Genomic DNA, 17125 nt, shown 5'->3' with positions numbered 1-17125 from the left:
AGCTTAGTTGATATAAGTATTATATTATTGTATTGTTTGTTATATGTTGGTTACTTGGTTATGACCTATTCCTTAACAACCCTTTGAAGATTCATCATCGTTCTTACTAACAACCCTTTGACGATCCAACATTGCTCTTGCTTTATTGATGCATGAGCAATCCTCTAAGGCTGAGTTTAGTTGAATACCATGGAGTCTCATAGGGTTGTGTGAATTTGAGAAGATTTATTGTATTTATTTTAATTTATTTTTGCGGTGTGTGTAAAGAGAACTGCAAAGTGCACTGATGTGAAAGGGATTTGATCACATATATATCTCAGGTACCATCCCTAAGATTTTAACCAACTAAATTAATTGGCGTCCAAAAAGTCTTTATTTACTGTATAAACTTTCAAAATTATTTATTTTACTACGGAGTATATATTTAATTGTATTTTGATAGAGATTAAGATTGAATTTTTTTTATGGGTCCTATATATAAGGAGTAATCGATTCCAACATGTAAAACTCAATTAGGAGCTTAGTTTTATTAATTATTGAATATTCAAATTTGATTTTCCATTGCAATATTTTCAATTTTAATTTATTCGTAAATGTTAGAAGGGGTAAGATAGGTTGTGCTCTTTTGCCTGATTTGAGACGATCGACTAATCTACAATTATCAATACACTCAAGTAGTCAAGTGTAATTCTTAATATTACTAGGTATTTATTTGTTAAAACTAAAAATGATACACGACTTTGAAGTTGTCAAAAATTAATCAGTACTCTCATGAATAAATAATAATAATAATAATAATAATAATAATAATAATAATAATAATAATAATAATAATAATAATAATAATAATAATAATAATAATAATAAAAAATATATATAAAAAAAAAAAAAAATCATGCATAATTGGCTTAATTGCATATCTATAGTATTTGTTATATCCCTTTTTAATTGGTCGAAAAGCCCTCTCTAAAAGGAGTGGAGAATAGAAACCTTTATGCAGATTAGCAGGACCCATACCTTTTCATGTACTCCATCTACTTATTGTATGCTCATTTCATAAAAATGTAACACAAGTTTACGTGAGTTATTTTCTCAGCAGGTATAAAATTAATCTTTCTCGTAAAGATTAGAGAGAGGAATCGGATATGTTCTTTATAGAGAACGGGTCTAATGAATTACATAAAAGGTGTATTCTCTTTACCTTAAAATTTCTGAACTTATTAATTGAAGTATATCTTATATATTAGTCCTGATTTTCACCTTAAGATTGAAAATATTTCCTTAATTGTATAATAAATAATTGCAGGACTGTATATGACAATGATAATGAGGTAATTATGAAGTACAGGCAAACTACTTACCCAAAAGTATAAATTATACTATAGAATAACAACTATAAGTCATACGGAAATTATGCAACGAGTAAAACATAATTAATTATTTATGAATTGGTTGAGGGTCGATTTTTATTATAGGTTGCATTGTATCAAAGAGTATTGACTGTGGAGTATATGCAACACTAAACAAAATCGACAACGTACATAACATAACACAACCACACAAATTATATGGATACCCAATCATGACTCGACTTGATACTTTGGTGTACACAATATGGGTTTATATGGGGATTATGGGTCAAGTTACATGCCGGATTTTCCACTACTCAATAAAGCCCATCCGACGTTTCAAATACTAAACATTCAAAACTCCTAGCTACTAAACGAACACCAATTTTCTTTGCGGCTTGAGTAAAAGATTAAAAATAAAAACCATACCATTAAACCTAAGGCTTTTTTTTTTTTTTTTTTTTAAAAAAATAAAATAAAATAAAAATGCTTGAAATAATTTTTGAGACTTCCCACGACCAAGATTACATCAAACAAACCAGAAAACAAAGATCATGGGATTCAAATAAAATACTCCATGTTGAACTGCATCTTTCATTAAAATCCTGAAAGTACATACGAGAACATGCAATAAATGGCACTCACTTCACTCCTCACAATGCTTTTAATAATGTCATAAAACATCAGAAATTCCAAATTCTACTTCATTTTTCTGATTTGTCCAATTAATTAAACAACCTATTATAAGACTAAGACATCATCATCAACATATCATGAACTCACACTTACACATACATGAATATCATTATTAACAGTAGACACTATCATTAACTTTTAATTTCTCTCAGAAGAATTAAAAATAAATAAATAAATAAATAAATTATGGGGTATAATATTTATAAGTATTTAATTACACTTGGAATTATTTGCACTCACTTTTCTGAAACTGCAATGATTACTATTGAAAAATGCACCCTAACTCAAACCACCTTTAATTTATTTTTATTTTTTTAAAAATAGAACACATTACTGAGTTTCTTGAATATGGTAAAAAAAAAAAAAAAAAAAAAAAAAGTGCTAGAATCAACATGTAAATTGGTAAAGTAGTTGTTTCATTTTAATCAAAGGTCCTCTTACATTAAATCATACTCCGTGAAAAGAAAACAATTATTTATGGGAGGGATTTTTTCCTGATTGAAACCTAACTCAACTTAAATTCAGATTAGTCGAAATCACTTTAATTTAACGGGTGACTTGCTATTTAAAAATAAAAAAGCTTTTTAAAAGACATTCATTCATTCATTTTCTCTCTCTTTCTTCAAATCAAACTTCTCCATAACTTTTCACCCAAGCAATATATATCCAGTCTTTCTACAAACCTCTTTTGTCCCTTCCTTTTTTCTACAACTCTCTCTCTCTCTAGCATAAACTCCCAACATACTTCTCTCTAAAATAAACCCTCTATTCCAAACAAAAAATAAACTACAAATAATTGTTGAAATTCTTCCAAATTTATTTCAAAACATTCATAAAATGGAACAACAGCAGCAGCAAGATGAGATGAACATGAGCTTAAACAGTGGAAAAATGAGTAATAATAACACTACAAATACAAGCAACAACTACCTTTGTAGACAAAGCAGTACAAGATGGACACCAACAACAGAGCAAATAAAGCTTCTTAAAGAGCTTTACTACATCAACGGAGTTCGGTCTCCGACTGCTGATCAGATTCAGAGCATTTGTGCTCGGCTAAGGCGGTATGGCAAGATCGAAGGCAAGAACGTCTTCTACTGGTTTCAAAATCATAAGGCTAGGGAGAGACAGAAGAAGAGGCTTACTCCTACCTCCCCTACTACTAATAACGCTATTAATAATACTATTACTACTAATAATAGTAATAATGTTGGTAGAAATAATAATTTCGTCAGAAATGGTGGTCTTACTTGGATACAAGATCATCAGGATATCACTCTTCATGCTAATAAGTACCCTTGCACCATTAATAATCCTGGTAAATATTTTTACAACCTTTTTTTTTGTTTTGTTTTTTGTTTTTGAGGGTGTGTAAGAAAATGAGAAGTATATTGTTTTTGTTAGTTGGTTGTGTAAAATTTGTAATATGCTATGATGAAGAGGCTCATTTTGAAGCATGTTTGTTGCTGTTTTTGTAATTTTGCAGTTAATTCATTTGTGTGTGAAAATTAGTTATGTTGACATATTTGGGTGTTTTGTGAAATATGTTGCAGGGGTTTCGTGTTCGAGTTCATCAAATGGACATGTGATTCCTGGTGGAGGACAGTTGATGGGGGGTTTTGGGTATGGAGCTGTTAACATGGAGAATAAGTTTAGGGTAAGTACACTTACCTCTTTTGCCCTAAACCTCCTTGTTAATATTACAAGTATTAATTAACTATTAGCTACTTGAATTTCTCACATATATGCATATAATTAAGTACTAAACTACTTTTAGCTTTGGTCCTTAATATTGATCCTGCAAAATCTAAAACCGAAATCTTAATAGTTCTTCAAGAAGGATGTGTGTAACACAATTAAGGGTACAATAATGTTATTTGTATTAATACTGAAAAATAATTTAATAACCTGAATTGGATACTATACTATAGCTTAAAAGAATAGTACTATGCCCTATATATTTTTTCTGATCAGTATATATCAATTTTTTGACTGGAATATTTTTCAGGACTGTTCAATATCAGGAGGTATGTTTAATGGAGGAAATCATGTGAACCAGTGGACTGCAGTTGGAGCTAATTACAGTCCATATGCACCAGCATCTTACGCAAATTTACTGGACAAGATATCAACCATCGACGAAGATCCTTACACCATTGACCAAGATCATTATGGGACAGACACACCAGAGATAGAGACCCTTCCTCTCTTCCCTATGCACAATGAAGAGCTTGATCACGATCACGACCACGACCACGACCACGGCTTCTACACCATTAAGCCTCCATCAGACGGGTATTACACCGGTGGATACCGATGGTCTAATGGTAGCGGTGGCAATACCTCCCTTGAGCTTAGCCTCAATTCCTACGGCTATGGTTATTATTCACCAAATATCTAATTAGTATTATGACTCTTAAGAAGTGTTATTGTACGTCATTGACTGTCTAATCTTAATTAGTTATTATTGTAAGTTTTAGTTAGTTAATTAGTTAGTCTGATGCTAACCATCATAGTCACTATATCATTGTCATATATTAGTAAGCTAAGAGTAGTTTAGCAAGGTAGTGGTCTTTAATTATGAGGGTGTACGTTTTCCTTGTAATGTTACCCTTTCAAACAAGACCCTAATATTCTTATAACTTATGATTAAGCGCGCTGTCGCGTAATTAGGATGTACTTAAATTTTTAATCATAATCCAAGTGAGTATATTATTTAGCTATGATCTTATGCTAATCTAATTTACTACCTCGCATATAATAATTATCGGAGTTAGTATGTTAATATACGGAGTAGTAAAAAAAAAAAAAAAGGACATTAGGAATAAGAGAGTGATGGGTCTGTGTATGTGAGTGTCTCTTTCTCTTGGTATCTGACTAAAACAGTGCAACAAGAAGTACACATGACCTGTTGTTAAGTCTGTTTCGGAACCTCAAAGCCTACACAACAAGACTAGCCCTACAAATCCTTTCTGCCTCAACAATCAAATAAATAAAACAAAAACAACTCCCTCACTGTCTAATTAATAACAAGATATATGAATATTTGTTGTTATATGTCTTCTTCATACAATAAATGCAATATAATAAACTAAAATTACACAATATACGAAGTATATTTTAATACAAGGAGATTCATTAGGTAATAGAGTATTTACCTTGCTGCTGTATGATAAAATATAACACTTTTTATTAAATTAATGTACTTAATTACTCATGATATTATTATATTTTGGCGTAATAAGTATATACATCTGGTTGTACAATAGAAATGTTTTAATACCAACCTTATTCTTGATGTTCTTGCTAAAGTTAGTTTAGCTAAATTTGTGCATATTTTTTCAGATGGATGGTGCAATTTATTCTGTGTTTTATCAATAGAATGTTAAGACACTCAACCTAATTTAATGCAACGGCTATTAAGGGTATGAAACCTTTTCGTGTTTTCTTTATGATGTTGTAAGGGAAGTCCAAATTTGTATACTAACATGTTAGAAAACAAAACATGATGTTTGGGGCACAAAATGTCAAAATTTGTAAACTTTGGGAACCTCGTGAATTTCGTTAAACTTCAGGAATACCTCATAAAATAATGTTTCTTATACTTAAGCTAGTTCTTCAAAAAATCACTCACAACTCACTAAGAACACGTGTAATGGTGATCAATGCCCCTTATAAGTAAATTGTTCTAAAAAAAATTGGTATTGAAAAATGGATTAATGCCCTAGAAATTGTAATCCTTTGATTTGGACGGCCGATAAAAGTGTTACGTACGTACAACTTAAAATTTTAAACACTTGATGTCATGTAACATGGAGAACAATACTAAGGAGTAAGAATCCATGTATCACAAAAACTAGGATGACATGTACTCACATACGTATAACAAAATATATTACTACGTAATACGAAGTAAGAAATTGGATGTTCATATGATCAATTTCGAATCCGGTAACACATAGCTAGGAGTTCCCCCTCTTCATTAAGATATAGTGACATAAGATATTCATCATCATAATAATTTAGGGAAGAAGCAATGCTCCCCGCAAGTCCCAACATGCATGTATAAAATTCCAAGTTTGTAGGGACTAGACGAGTAGGAAGATGAGGAACTCAGATATCATCTCGCTTGACATGATCAGACCAGCCAAAGCAGCATTCAAAAAATAAAAATAAAAAACTGCAAACACACTAAATTCATGCAGATAGATTCAAATCAAATCACCAAAAGCAGAACTACCAATACATGATGTTTGATTTAGCTCCACGTTGTGATTCATATGGCATTATGGCCAATCATTTATTTTTGTATGTTATTTAAATTTGTTCAGGGAAAAGTTAAGCTTATTAAAATGAAATACCTTAATTTAAAAGGGACCATGTTTATATTGAGGAAAAAGTTTAGCTTATTAACATGAAAAAACACCTTAATTTAAAAGGGGCCATATTCTTGCTTACATCTAACCCTTTAACACAAATATTAAGATTTAACATTTCTTAATACAGTGGTACCTTATGAGTCCATCAATTTTTGGATCTAATAAGAGGTGGGTAGCTTTCATTATTTTTAATTAAACTTTTAAAAACAGATCACATTGGGAATTGGGAGATAGGGAGTTGTTGATGATTTTGGAACAGAATAATCTATCCTTAAGGATGTAAATCAACATTAATCACACGTGCATGCATACACATACTAATGTAAACATGTCACCAATATCCAGATCTTAAGATGCGTATTATTCATTTAACTTTCACTTATCTAAATACTTTGTATAATTAAAAAGAATATTTTTTTCCATGCTAAACTTATTTTAACTTCTTAGAGCTACTTTAATTGTTATTATTGAACTTGAACAATTTTTTTTTTCCCCTTTAAACTTAACTTCTCATAATTTATTTTTCGTTATCTTCTCTGCAGTTACCTTTCCTTGATTGAACAAACATAACAAAGCCTAACTTTATCTTTGAACTATAACAATATTTTTTAAAAGTTTTAGCATACACCTATACTAATTTTTTACAGGTAAGAAAAAGAGGACATTAGAAAACCCGCCACATGAGCTGAGTGATCACCTAAGTACCTAACATATTTTAATTAAGAGAATGACCCAAACTAGATCTCAACCACCACAATTTTTTAATTTGCGGGTAAGATACTTTGAAATAGGGGATGAGATAAGGGGATTCGTTTTACCTCCAAATATTCTCACTTGGTGAGATTCAAGTCATTCAACCCCCACATCTCAGGATTATATACCTTACATGCTACAGATAAGGGGATTCGTTTTACCTCCAAGTATTCTCACTTGATGATCCCTCAGCTAATGTGGCGAATTATATACCTTATACACACAGAAATATAATAACAAGATAAGATAATGATATGTGCACGTGGAATAGAGACTACAGACTAGAGATGAAAGACAGCACCCCACAAAAAGGTGAATTGGTGGGAAGTGAACCCTAGCTACTTATACAATTAGATTCATAGTGTGAATTATTTGTAAATGGAATTATTATCATACTCCCCATTTATTTTTTTTATTTTGTGGGTATCAAAGTGGGTACAATTTGATATGATATTTGCCTGCACATTTACAAAATCTCAGTCCTACTTGTCCTAATAATTCTTTCAAAAAGGAGAGAGAAAGAGAAAGAAAGAACCTCGAGAAATTCCCCTCCAATGATGAAAAGGAAGAACACATACTACTACAAACATTATTTCAGCCGTTATTCATTAGATAAAAAGGTAACTAAATTTGTGGGTTTTGAAGTTTGTGAATTAAACCTTTTTTTCTCTTAGAAATTGCCGCATATTATTAGTCTGTCTGTCTGTCCCATCAATTTTTTTACCATTCCAACTGCTAGAGATTTTCCCTATCCACTAAAGTATCCTCGAATTTCTTAGCTACAATTATTATTACTACGTATTATTAGCCAGCCCCATATCAAAATTCTCTGTACTTCTAAAGTTACTTAACAGTGAATTTTACCTATTGGTGTTGAGCCACTTAACTTACTAATTCTATGGATCAAAAGAACCCCACAACTCTGTTACAATTTACAAGACAATTGTAGTAAAATGAAGTATAAGGGTACTATTACAAGGCACCCCTCAACACGCCCGTGCTTAAAAAGAAGCACATCACATTAAAGACTTTTACGGAAATACTCAACTTGTTAAATGACTAACAAAATTTTCCTATTTTCAGATTCTAGTATCAAAATCTTTACAATATTTGATTTTAGGTCTACCTTGAATAAGGTTATACTTCTTCAGATATTTGTTTGCGAAATATCCACTACTTTAGACCGTAGTGAATGAAATCTATCATATTGTCGTTATATTTGTCACCACCATTACGACCACCACACCAACCACTTTTCAACACGTACTCGGCTGTTTGTTTTCGAGTCTAGGAAGGTAAATACACATACATCCCAAACCAAATCATTCAAGCTCAATTACGCATACAAATAAAAAAAAAAAGGATTATTCAACAAACCCAAAACTCTTCAACACAATTACGTACTTCCAATAGTGAAAGCAAATGGGGTCACCATATAAGATGATGATGATGATGATGGTGGGGTCCCAATCAAGAAGATTTTGGATGGATGCCTTTCCTTGATTTGGTTTGACAAAAATTCCAGCTTTTGTTACAAGGAGTGACCCCTAATGTCTTTTAGGGCACTTACTGTTAGAGAGAGAGGAGAGAGAAAGAAGAGAGAGAAAGAGAGAATAAGGGTAACTAAAAAGACAATAATCCCCTTAGTAGGGGAATTTAGTTGTAGATCCAAAGGAAATCTTGGCTACTTTTTCAGAGGGTAAGTACGTAATGTCCTTAAACTAGCAAAATGAAGCGTGACATGCATCACGCCTTTTTTCATGAAAGCTTTGCTTCCATAAGCTTACTACTGCAACTTGTATATTTGCCTATTTTAGGGTTTCACTTTGTAATTTTTGCATGGTTGGTTTTCTGAATTCACCCTTCTCAAGTTTTATGTACTAAATATAACCCCCCTCAAAATGCACACAACCATCATTATGTAAGTTGTACATGGTACATACTCTGTTGTGTGCATTACATAAGTTTCTTTTGTACTTTCAGACTATGTGCATGTACATCAGGACTATGTAACGTAAGGTTTCCCATACTATTCGTTTTGCCCGAGCTGCGCCTTGCTCTTCTTTCTTTATGTGAATGGCTTTCCTCTTTTAAGAGGTTCCTTGAAAATCAGGGATGGAGGAGGGTACATGTACACCACCTTTATGTTCTAAGGTTGTGGTGCAGAGTTCGGTTTTAACTAAGGTGTTGGAAAGATGAAGAGGGAATTGGGTTCTTGGGCTTAAACTGATAGGGTTCTTGGCCATGCCTGCTTCACTACCTACCCAAAAAAAAAATAAAAAAATTAGTGGTGGCACGTTCTATAGATTGGAGGCCAGCAACTTGAATGATGGCCATGTACATGTCAAATAATCTATGTCCATATTATTCGGGGCGGACCACCCATAATGAGCTATATCTCTACCTATCCTTGAAGAATAAAACAAGACCAAAACAGAACTCCTAGATGAGAACTAACATTTTGTGGATACAAGTTCAAAGTTCCATACTAAAAGTCTACAAGTGCCAATTTGTGAATATGGATTGTGATTTTTACTGTAAGTGAAATTAAGCAAGGGAATGCACGTGCAAATTTATCAAGTTACAACACCTCCAAACAGTCAATATAAGGTACAAGTTATACACAATGTTACAGAAAGCTCCAATGCGTGGGAGATTATAAAGTACATATAAATATTACATTTTAGGGGTGAAAATTAATGAGCTAAATCATAAATATATAGTTCATCAAAGAAGTGTAAATTTATAATGTTACATAGAACTCTTCGACAAATAAGATTATGATACAGAGTTCTCGACGTTAGTACCTGGATGAATGACCATTTTTTCCTGCAGTAACATGAGTTCAGCAGCATGCAGCCAAAGTATCACCACTTCTCCTCAAGAAGGTTCAAATCCATAATAACTCTGACTTGTCTTATTCATGAGCCATGAACATAAGTTGTTGAAGCAGACTCACTACAAGGAAAGATTCCATCATAAATCGTGAATTCGTGATTAATGGTGCAAGCTGCATTTCTAGTTGACTAGACAAGCTGCATTTCTAATAAGCATAAATCCTTAACTTTGACCATTTGATGGATAGTCTCATGGCTATTTTCTTTCCGCATTAATTCCTCCATGGTTAGTCTCATTGCTATTTTCTTCCCGCGTAAGTTCCCAGTTTAGACAAATCAGGAACCCAAAAAGATAGCTCAGAGGATCCAGTGGCAAACATGACGTTTCCTGGTGCCCATTTTATTACAGGAGGTTCTTTTTCGGTACTCATCCAACTTGCCACCTACAGAGAAATTATTCATAAAACATTGTTAATCACAACTTCTGATGAACAGGGAGATGATATGAGAAATCAAGTGTTTAGCTTGCATGTACGACTTGGGAAACTAAAATATAATGGACAACTAACCAGTAGGATCCTAATGTTTAGCTTGCATATAAAATTTAATACTATAAACAAGTGACCAGTAGGATCTAACACCTTGATCACTACATGGTAGGCTTCAGCAAAGTTCATGGAATTGTTACATGAACACTTGTCCGATGCCACAAAAGGGTACAGAACAAATCAATTCACACCAAGCACCAATCAATCACCCCCCTTCCCTGTTTTTAACAAGAAGGGAAATTGAGGTAAGAATTGAACAGTTTGAGCAAGGTGTAACAGAAATCTAATGCTGTTGACAACTGCTGAAGATTTTCAATTTCTCTAAAGTTGCTTCAACACATATTCTGAACAAAATAAAACAGAAACATCAAGTTCGGGCATGATGGAAATTTTACACTGTACATTTTTTTCCTTCCTCTTATATACAATGCACAATGCTAAATGCAAGGGTGGGCTACATCCAAAGGTAGTGATATTTTGATTTCCAACATAAATCAAGGGAAAAAGATCCAAGATCTTCCAGGACTGCATACTATATATACTTCTTAAGATAAAGCCTTGATAGATGTCCTTCCACAATGACTGCTGCCAAATCAACAGTTCCCCACCACCTAATTACTAGCTCATGCAAGTTTAGGTATCCAAATACAAGGGATTCTAAAAATTCAAAATGCCAAGGAAAAACAAAGAAGCCAAGCAGCCAGTGTGAAAACTTTTCCTCAAATTTTATCATCCAGAAATATAAGATAGTACCTTCAATCAGGTAAGAAAATCAAAACAAGAACCATTTAATACTCCATACCTCTTTGCCACTGCGGACACTCCATGCATATACACTGCCATCCCCTGAACCTGCAGAAGAAAGTGGAATAAACCAAATTGGAAATTACTCAAAAGCAGAGAAGCATAAACAAACTGAACAAAGGCTCAATCCTTTCCAAATGGATAGCAGCATGTACTACAGCTATAACACATCAAAAGTAAGTAAGCAAACAAAAGGCCAGTAAGGATCCCACTAATGGCAGGCAGGACTAGGGACTAAAATCATAGGTATGAAACACAAGTTACACAACTTTGTGCACAACCACTCATAACATCAATTCATCCAGAACTGTGGATTCATTGAGCTTGTAAAATTTGTCCAACTTTCTCACTCCTATACAATCACATTGACAATGTACCTCCTACCAAGAAAATTGCTCCCTCCATTTGAGTGCTTTGGGAGTCTGGGAGGGACTTGAGGGAGTGGTGAGATAGAGAGAGAAACCAAGAAACATTAAAGTATAACAATCTAAGAGTCAATTTAAGTTTGATTTATTCTCGATGTAAACAGTTCAGTTGCCAAGGCATGCACATTTGGAACAAGGAATAACAAAGTGTTTCCAAGGCATGGACATTCCAAGAAAGTGATGCGATGATCACAAAAGCTATCTTGTTTTAAATTTACTTAGAAAGAATATCAAATGATGCAAGGAAACAGAGGTACACATACACTCAGCAAAACAGGGAAACAAATTAAACTTATGAAAGCTTGGCTAAATGATTGTTTGACTATCCAACATAACTAGTTGGTAACACATGATTGAAAGAATGTTCAAGATGACAGACAAAAGATATGTAGCCATAGTCGTAAAAGGATTAGGGGAAGGAATTTACAGCCATAACAGGTATGCAAATTTTCAAAGACGGTATCAATAGGGGGATTATGCTAACAAGAGTGAACCAACCCATGTACAATATGCAATAACAGGACATACTAAAAGTAGAGCTCAGAAAATTGTAAGAAAGGAAAAAAAAAAAAAAAAACATGGTAAATCAAAGAAAAAAGCATAATTGAAAAAAGCAACATGCAGAAGAAGCTAGCAAATAAATAAAAGTTGGAAAAAAAATATATAGACTAGGGTAAATTGATGGCCAAGTCCAGGCCCAGAGCATTTGAAAGATTATCAAAGACTGGAAGCCCAGAATGGGACAAAAGTCTAAGTTAGCACAGACTAGGGGGAGGGGAAAGCAAGGACTTGCAGTGTTAAACCGCCTGAAGTATATAAAGAATGAAGGCTTCTGAGCAAGTGCTTGCCAATTATGCAACATCAAAGCTAGGTGAAGCCTGTAAAGAGTACTTTGACAGCCCTCTCAACAGATTGAAGAATAACGCACTTGTTTGGGAAAGGTCAGCTCCTCTATTCTTAGATAAACATCGCTTTTGGTTAGGGCATTAATATGGAGGAAGTTAAGAGTACCAATCAAAAAGGACAAGAATGGGAAAACATTTGACCTGGATTAGGGATACCAAAGTACTTTGGATAAGTTTACATGCTAAAACAGTGCCAAATGTCTATATCAGATGGTCAAAAGTATGTAGAAAGGCATGATGGTTAGTAAAATAGGATACCAAGAATTCCCCAGTATATGCTGAGTTGCGTCATTGTCTACTTTGAGTTCATTTCTATTTCAGCATTAATGGATAAACTTACTAGCTCAATTTAAGGCCCAAGGTTTTCTACCATGATGTATAATTTTAACAGATGACATCTATGGTCGACAAGCAAAGACAAGGAATATTAGGGCCTTGATGCTTTGGTATCAAAGGGGTTTAGATAAGCAAAATTCAGACAAACTTAAAATATAAATTTAGGGGCCATTTGGATCAAAAATCATATTTGGAATCAGAATGAAATCAATTCAGGAATGGTAATGACCTTCATCACCCACATTCTCAACCTCGCCACTTTATCCATCTTAGCCCTCTCCCTCGTGTGTGATTGACACCTTGGAGCTGAAGCATAATAATTAATCAAGAAACTGTGACACAATATCTAGATGCAGAGGCAATTGATAGCCATGGCCCATGGGAGTATGGGACACATTTGGTGGGTCAAAGATGATGATCTCATGGAAAGGCTGGATCCATTAGTCATATGGAGCAGCAAAGTGACCCTAACCCTACCCACAACACGCTCACAATCTACATCTTAAAAAAGAAAATCAAAAGGCTAACCCTCTCTCTTACAGTCATATGGGTGGCTTGACAAGCTTCAAAGAAGTTTATACCCCACACAGACACGTGCACATAATTCCACAAAAAAGAGGGTTCCCGATAATAAATCGAAGGGCCAATCACAAGAGTAAAGGGGGTTAGTTAAAATAGCCAATCAAGCCATCCTAGGAACTAAAAGAGAAAAGAACTTTGTGTATTACCTGATATGACAAACATTCCCTCGGGGCTAAATGAGGCCTCCAAAGTCGAGCTGGTAGATACTGGTTTTACATTAAATGAGCATAACTGGATATAACATCAAAAGAAACAGGAAAAAAAGTTAGGAAAAAAAAAAGATTTTCAGAGTAACACCCTATAATTTACATTATAATCATACTCAATTGAGAAGGTAATAAAAACTGGGTTAAGATTTAATCTTGGTTTCTGTTTAGAGGACAACTTGTCCTAAATGTTTGATTTTTTTATTGCAGCTGATTAATAGACATATTTATATATTTTTATTTTACTTATAAAACAACAATTGGGGGTTAAGGAACTTACAAGGGTACCACGGAATGAATCAAGCACATGAATAAATCCATTGGTTGTTGTTAAAAGCATAAGTCTCCCGTCATTGCTGAATTTGACTACATTGGCATCAGAGAAGTCTCCCCCAACAGAATATATTTCAAAAGGGCCCTGAATAACAAGAAATCAGCCATCAAACACAACTTCTAAGGAACCCACATCTTCTTAGATAAGCAAATCAAGGACATGAAGCACAAACCTTTTCATATTTGCGAGTGTCAAACAATCTTATATATCCTCCAGAAGCAATCGAAAAGACTAATCCTTGATCGTCATAAGCTGTTGCAGGCCTTCCCTGGACACGTAGAAGACCCTGAAATAAAATAAAAAAGAAAATAATCCTTTAGTTATCATTCACCAGATAAGCACGGGAAACAATACCTAATTTAGACAAGAGCCAGAAAGGCAACAATCCTACCTGACATTTTTCAGCCCGTTGGTCCCAGAGCAGAACAGTCCGGTCCAGAGAACCTGATATAAAGAATTCATTGCGAGCACACAAGCTTAGGGATACGACCCTGAAAGGAGTATTGTCAGGCAACATGAAGCATGAAAAGTAAAATAGTCACATATATGGATGACCCAAGGAACTATACCTATCATGATGACCTTTGAAATATCGCAAATATTTGTTGTCGTTCAAGGAGAGAAGCCGCAGTGACTCTGCAGACAAATTATACCTGATTATAAATCTTAAATATATACATTTACCGATTTACCGTTTACGTGATCTAGAGTCAAGTTAAATTACCATCCCAGCCATTCTTTGACGAGTAGATCACTGTTGTAGGATGAGAAGTAAAGCACACAAGTTCAACTCCATACTTCTTGCTATTGATGGTTTTCAAACATCTGAAAACAAAAGCAAAGTTTTTAAAAATCTCTGTATATCACAATGAAATAGCTAGTTTATGCATGATAACAGCAAAATGTAAACAAAAAGTTCCAGATAAGTAAGAAAATTGCAGGATGATTTAAAAACTAAACATAAACAATTGCCTAATTCAATCAGCCACCACTCTTCTCTCTTGCAATGAAGTTATAAAGCTTAATTCAAAAAATTCACAAGTAATGACAGGCCATGATGTAGAAGCCAAACTGTATCATTGTAGAAACTATTAGGAGGTATGTTTGGAATGAATTCACTATTTGTTTCTCTTTTTGGTAGGTTCTTTCTGGATACTTTTCCCTTAAGGAACCAACTATACAAAGCGTTCGGAAGCACCAGATAATCCTTTGTTATCCTTTCGCCTTCTATCAAGTAAATGAGGTTGTTATTTGCTGTGTTTTATTAGCAGAGATTACTTCAAAGTTCCAGATAATTACAAAGCACTGCTGGATGATTAGGAAACTAAACATAGAATGTTGCTTAATCTTCACTCTCGAAATAAAGTCAGTCTACTCTAAATCCATGTGAAAACTGTCCAATGCTATCAAATGCAGTCATGCTCATAATTAAAGGCATGTTTGGAATATGTTGATCTCTATGGAAGTTGCTACATCACACAATTTTGAAAGTTTAAAAGATCATTAATGATCCAACCCGATTTTCACAAGTCGAAATCATTGTGGAAATCCATCTAAATCCTTACATTTTGGGGTTTGGGATAAAGCAACAATTATATCCTAAAAGATGGAGTGTTTTTAATATTAAATATAAACAACAGAAAGAGATACTTAGAGTCAATGTAATGCAGAACAAATAGGAAATGATAATTGTAAACCCTAAAAGAAGTTACATCCTTATTTGGCAAGCATAGATTGCGCATGTAAAATACTTCGTATTTCAGAAGCAAAACACCTACGTGGCATTGGCGACATCATACAAGCGGATCGATTCATCATCACTAGCAGTGACCAAGTAACTTGAGGTCCTATGGAAGTCCATTGAACTGATTCTTCCACTCTGCAACAGCAACAACCACTACAATTATTAAAATCTCTCCATAGATTAACCATTGCCAACTACCGAGCACTCAAATACGCTAGAATTAGCAGAAACTACGAAAGACGATCTTATACACAGACAAACAGCAATAATCCTTGCTCAACAGTGTTTGCATGACTGGTATACATATTAATTACAACAATAATCTCATAAATTACAGTTCCTCAATTGCAACAACAAATAATTCAAAATTCTTCAAATTCGCCAATCCATACAACTAAATCGTCATAACACAATTTCTTAAAAATTTAATCGGAGTGAAAGAGAAACATTACATAATCGCGAAACGCCATGCCGACTTCCATGCTCTGAAGAGTTTCTTCCGTCAAATCCAACGACACTTTATCTTCTGCAAATAATATCAAAATTGCAGCAATTTAAACAAAAAATGATAATTTAATCGCAAAAACAAAAATCAAAATTCAAAGAGGACGAAGCGAATATTAATTGAAATTGAAAATAAAAATTAGGGATTAAGAAGAAATACCAGCCATATTTTGGGGAATCAGAGAATTCGGTGAAGAAGATGAATGCTGAGGGTTTTAATTGAGAATCCAGCAAAACCCTAATCAAAGTCGTCAACTAAATTTGGGGGTTAAGCTACAGTTATAAGATTTGTGTGCATGTTGGCGGGAGCTCGGCGTCCGACCCGAACATTAGTATTTGCGTTTGTCGCGCTCTCTCTCTTGTATTTCTGCTCATGTTGTTGGAGTGAATTATAGTGATTTCCATGGAAATTGCTAGAATAAACCAAAATACTATGCTACTTTCTACGAGTATCAAAATTCCCTACCTAATGTCCACCTCAACTCATTTAAAAATTACTATAATTTTTTTTAACCGGTTCAGTACAAAAACCGTTAATTAAATTAGCGGTTGCCACTGCTGGGAGGCGGCGCCAAGGGGCAGTGCAGAATGCCCATTCACGACAGGTGAGGAGTAGAGCTTCTATTTTAAGTGTCGATTTTTTTGGGGGAATATTGATCAAATGGCTGGAGTAAGAAATGGTGAAGACATAATTCAATTAGCGGTTTTGTATTGAATGAGTAA

General features: G+C 34.0%; 2 protein-coding genes across 5 annotated transcripts; one reads left to right on the top strand and one right to left on the bottom strand.

Moving 5' to 3' along the window:
* Nucleotides 1-1631: 1631 nt before the first annotated feature.
* LOC110694804 (protein WUSCHEL-like) lies at nt 1632-5051 on the top strand. The gene is made up of 3 exons (XM_021871972.1): nt 1632-3363; nt 3599-3702; nt 4054-5051. The coding sequence occupies exons 1-3, from the start codon at nt 2883-2885 to the stop codon at nt 4444-4446; spliced, it is 978 nt and encodes a 325-aa protein (XP_021727664.1). The 5' UTR covers nt 1632-2882; the 3' UTR covers nt 4447-5051.
* Nucleotides 5052-8979: 3928 nt separating this feature from the next.
* LOC110694691 (protein ANTHESIS POMOTING FACTOR 1-like) lies at nt 8980-16857 on the bottom strand. 4 transcript variants are annotated; one of them, XR_002505923.1, is made up of 12 exons: nt 16563-16843; nt 16351-16424; nt 15933-16033; nt 14879-14979; nt 14724-14790; nt 14546-14645; nt 14327-14440; nt 14101-14238; nt 13761-13845; nt 11365-11414; nt 9985-10457; nt 8980-9437 (listed from the first exon to the last, which is right to left on the bottom strand). XR_002505923.1 is itself a non-coding variant. In XM_021871856.1 (11 exons), the coding sequence occupies exons 1-11, from the start codon at nt 16567-16569 to the stop codon at nt 10314-10316; spliced, it is 981 nt and encodes a 326-aa protein (XP_021727548.1). In that variant the 5' UTR covers nt 16570-16843; the 3' UTR covers nt 9750-10313. The 4 variants fall into 4 exon arrangements, 2 of the variants coding, with proteins under 2 accessions (XP_021727548.1, XP_021727549.1); XR_002505924.1 differs by lacking the exon at nt 8980-9437 and having other exon boundaries at nt 9750-10135; nt 10243-10457; XM_021871856.1 differs by lacking the exon at nt 8980-9437 and having other exon boundaries at nt 9750-10457.
* Between the last annotated feature and the right edge of the window lie 268 nt (nt 16858-17125).

This window comes from Chenopodium quinoa, unplaced genomic scaffold (assembly GCF_001683475.1).
Source record: "Chenopodium quinoa cultivar QQ74 unplaced genomic scaffold, ASM168347v1, whole genome shotgun sequence".
NCBI classification, from domain to species: domain Eukaryota; kingdom Viridiplantae; phylum Streptophyta; class Magnoliopsida; order Caryophyllales; family Amaranthaceae; genus Chenopodium; species Chenopodium quinoa.
This window is presented reverse-complemented; position numbering and strand designations above follow the sequence as displayed.

Excerpts from the sequence above, each read along its gene's own strand:
- LOC110694804 (XM_021871972.1), top strand. The coding sequence starts at position 2,883 with ATGGAACAACAGCAGCAGCAAGATGAGATGAACATGAGCTTAAACAGT. Across the intron at positions 3,364-3,598 it reads TTGCACCATTAATAATCCTG|GGGTTTCGTGTTCGAGTTCA; the intron begins GTAAATATTTTT and ends AATATGTTGCAG. Across the intron at positions 3,703-4,053 it reads ACATGGAGAATAAGTTTAGG|GACTGTTCAATATCAGGAGG; the intron begins GTAAGTACACTT and ends AATATTTTTCAG.
- LOC110694691 (XM_021871856.1), bottom strand. Across the intron at positions 14,980-15,932 it reads TATGATGTCGCCAATGCCAC|ATGTTTGAAAACCATCAATA; the intron begins GTAGGTGTTTTG and ends TTTTGTTTTCAG. Across the intron at positions 13,846-14,100 it reads ATTCATTCCGTGGTACCCTT|TTATGCTCATTTAATGTAAA; the intron begins GTAAGTTCCTTA and ends TGTTATATCCAG.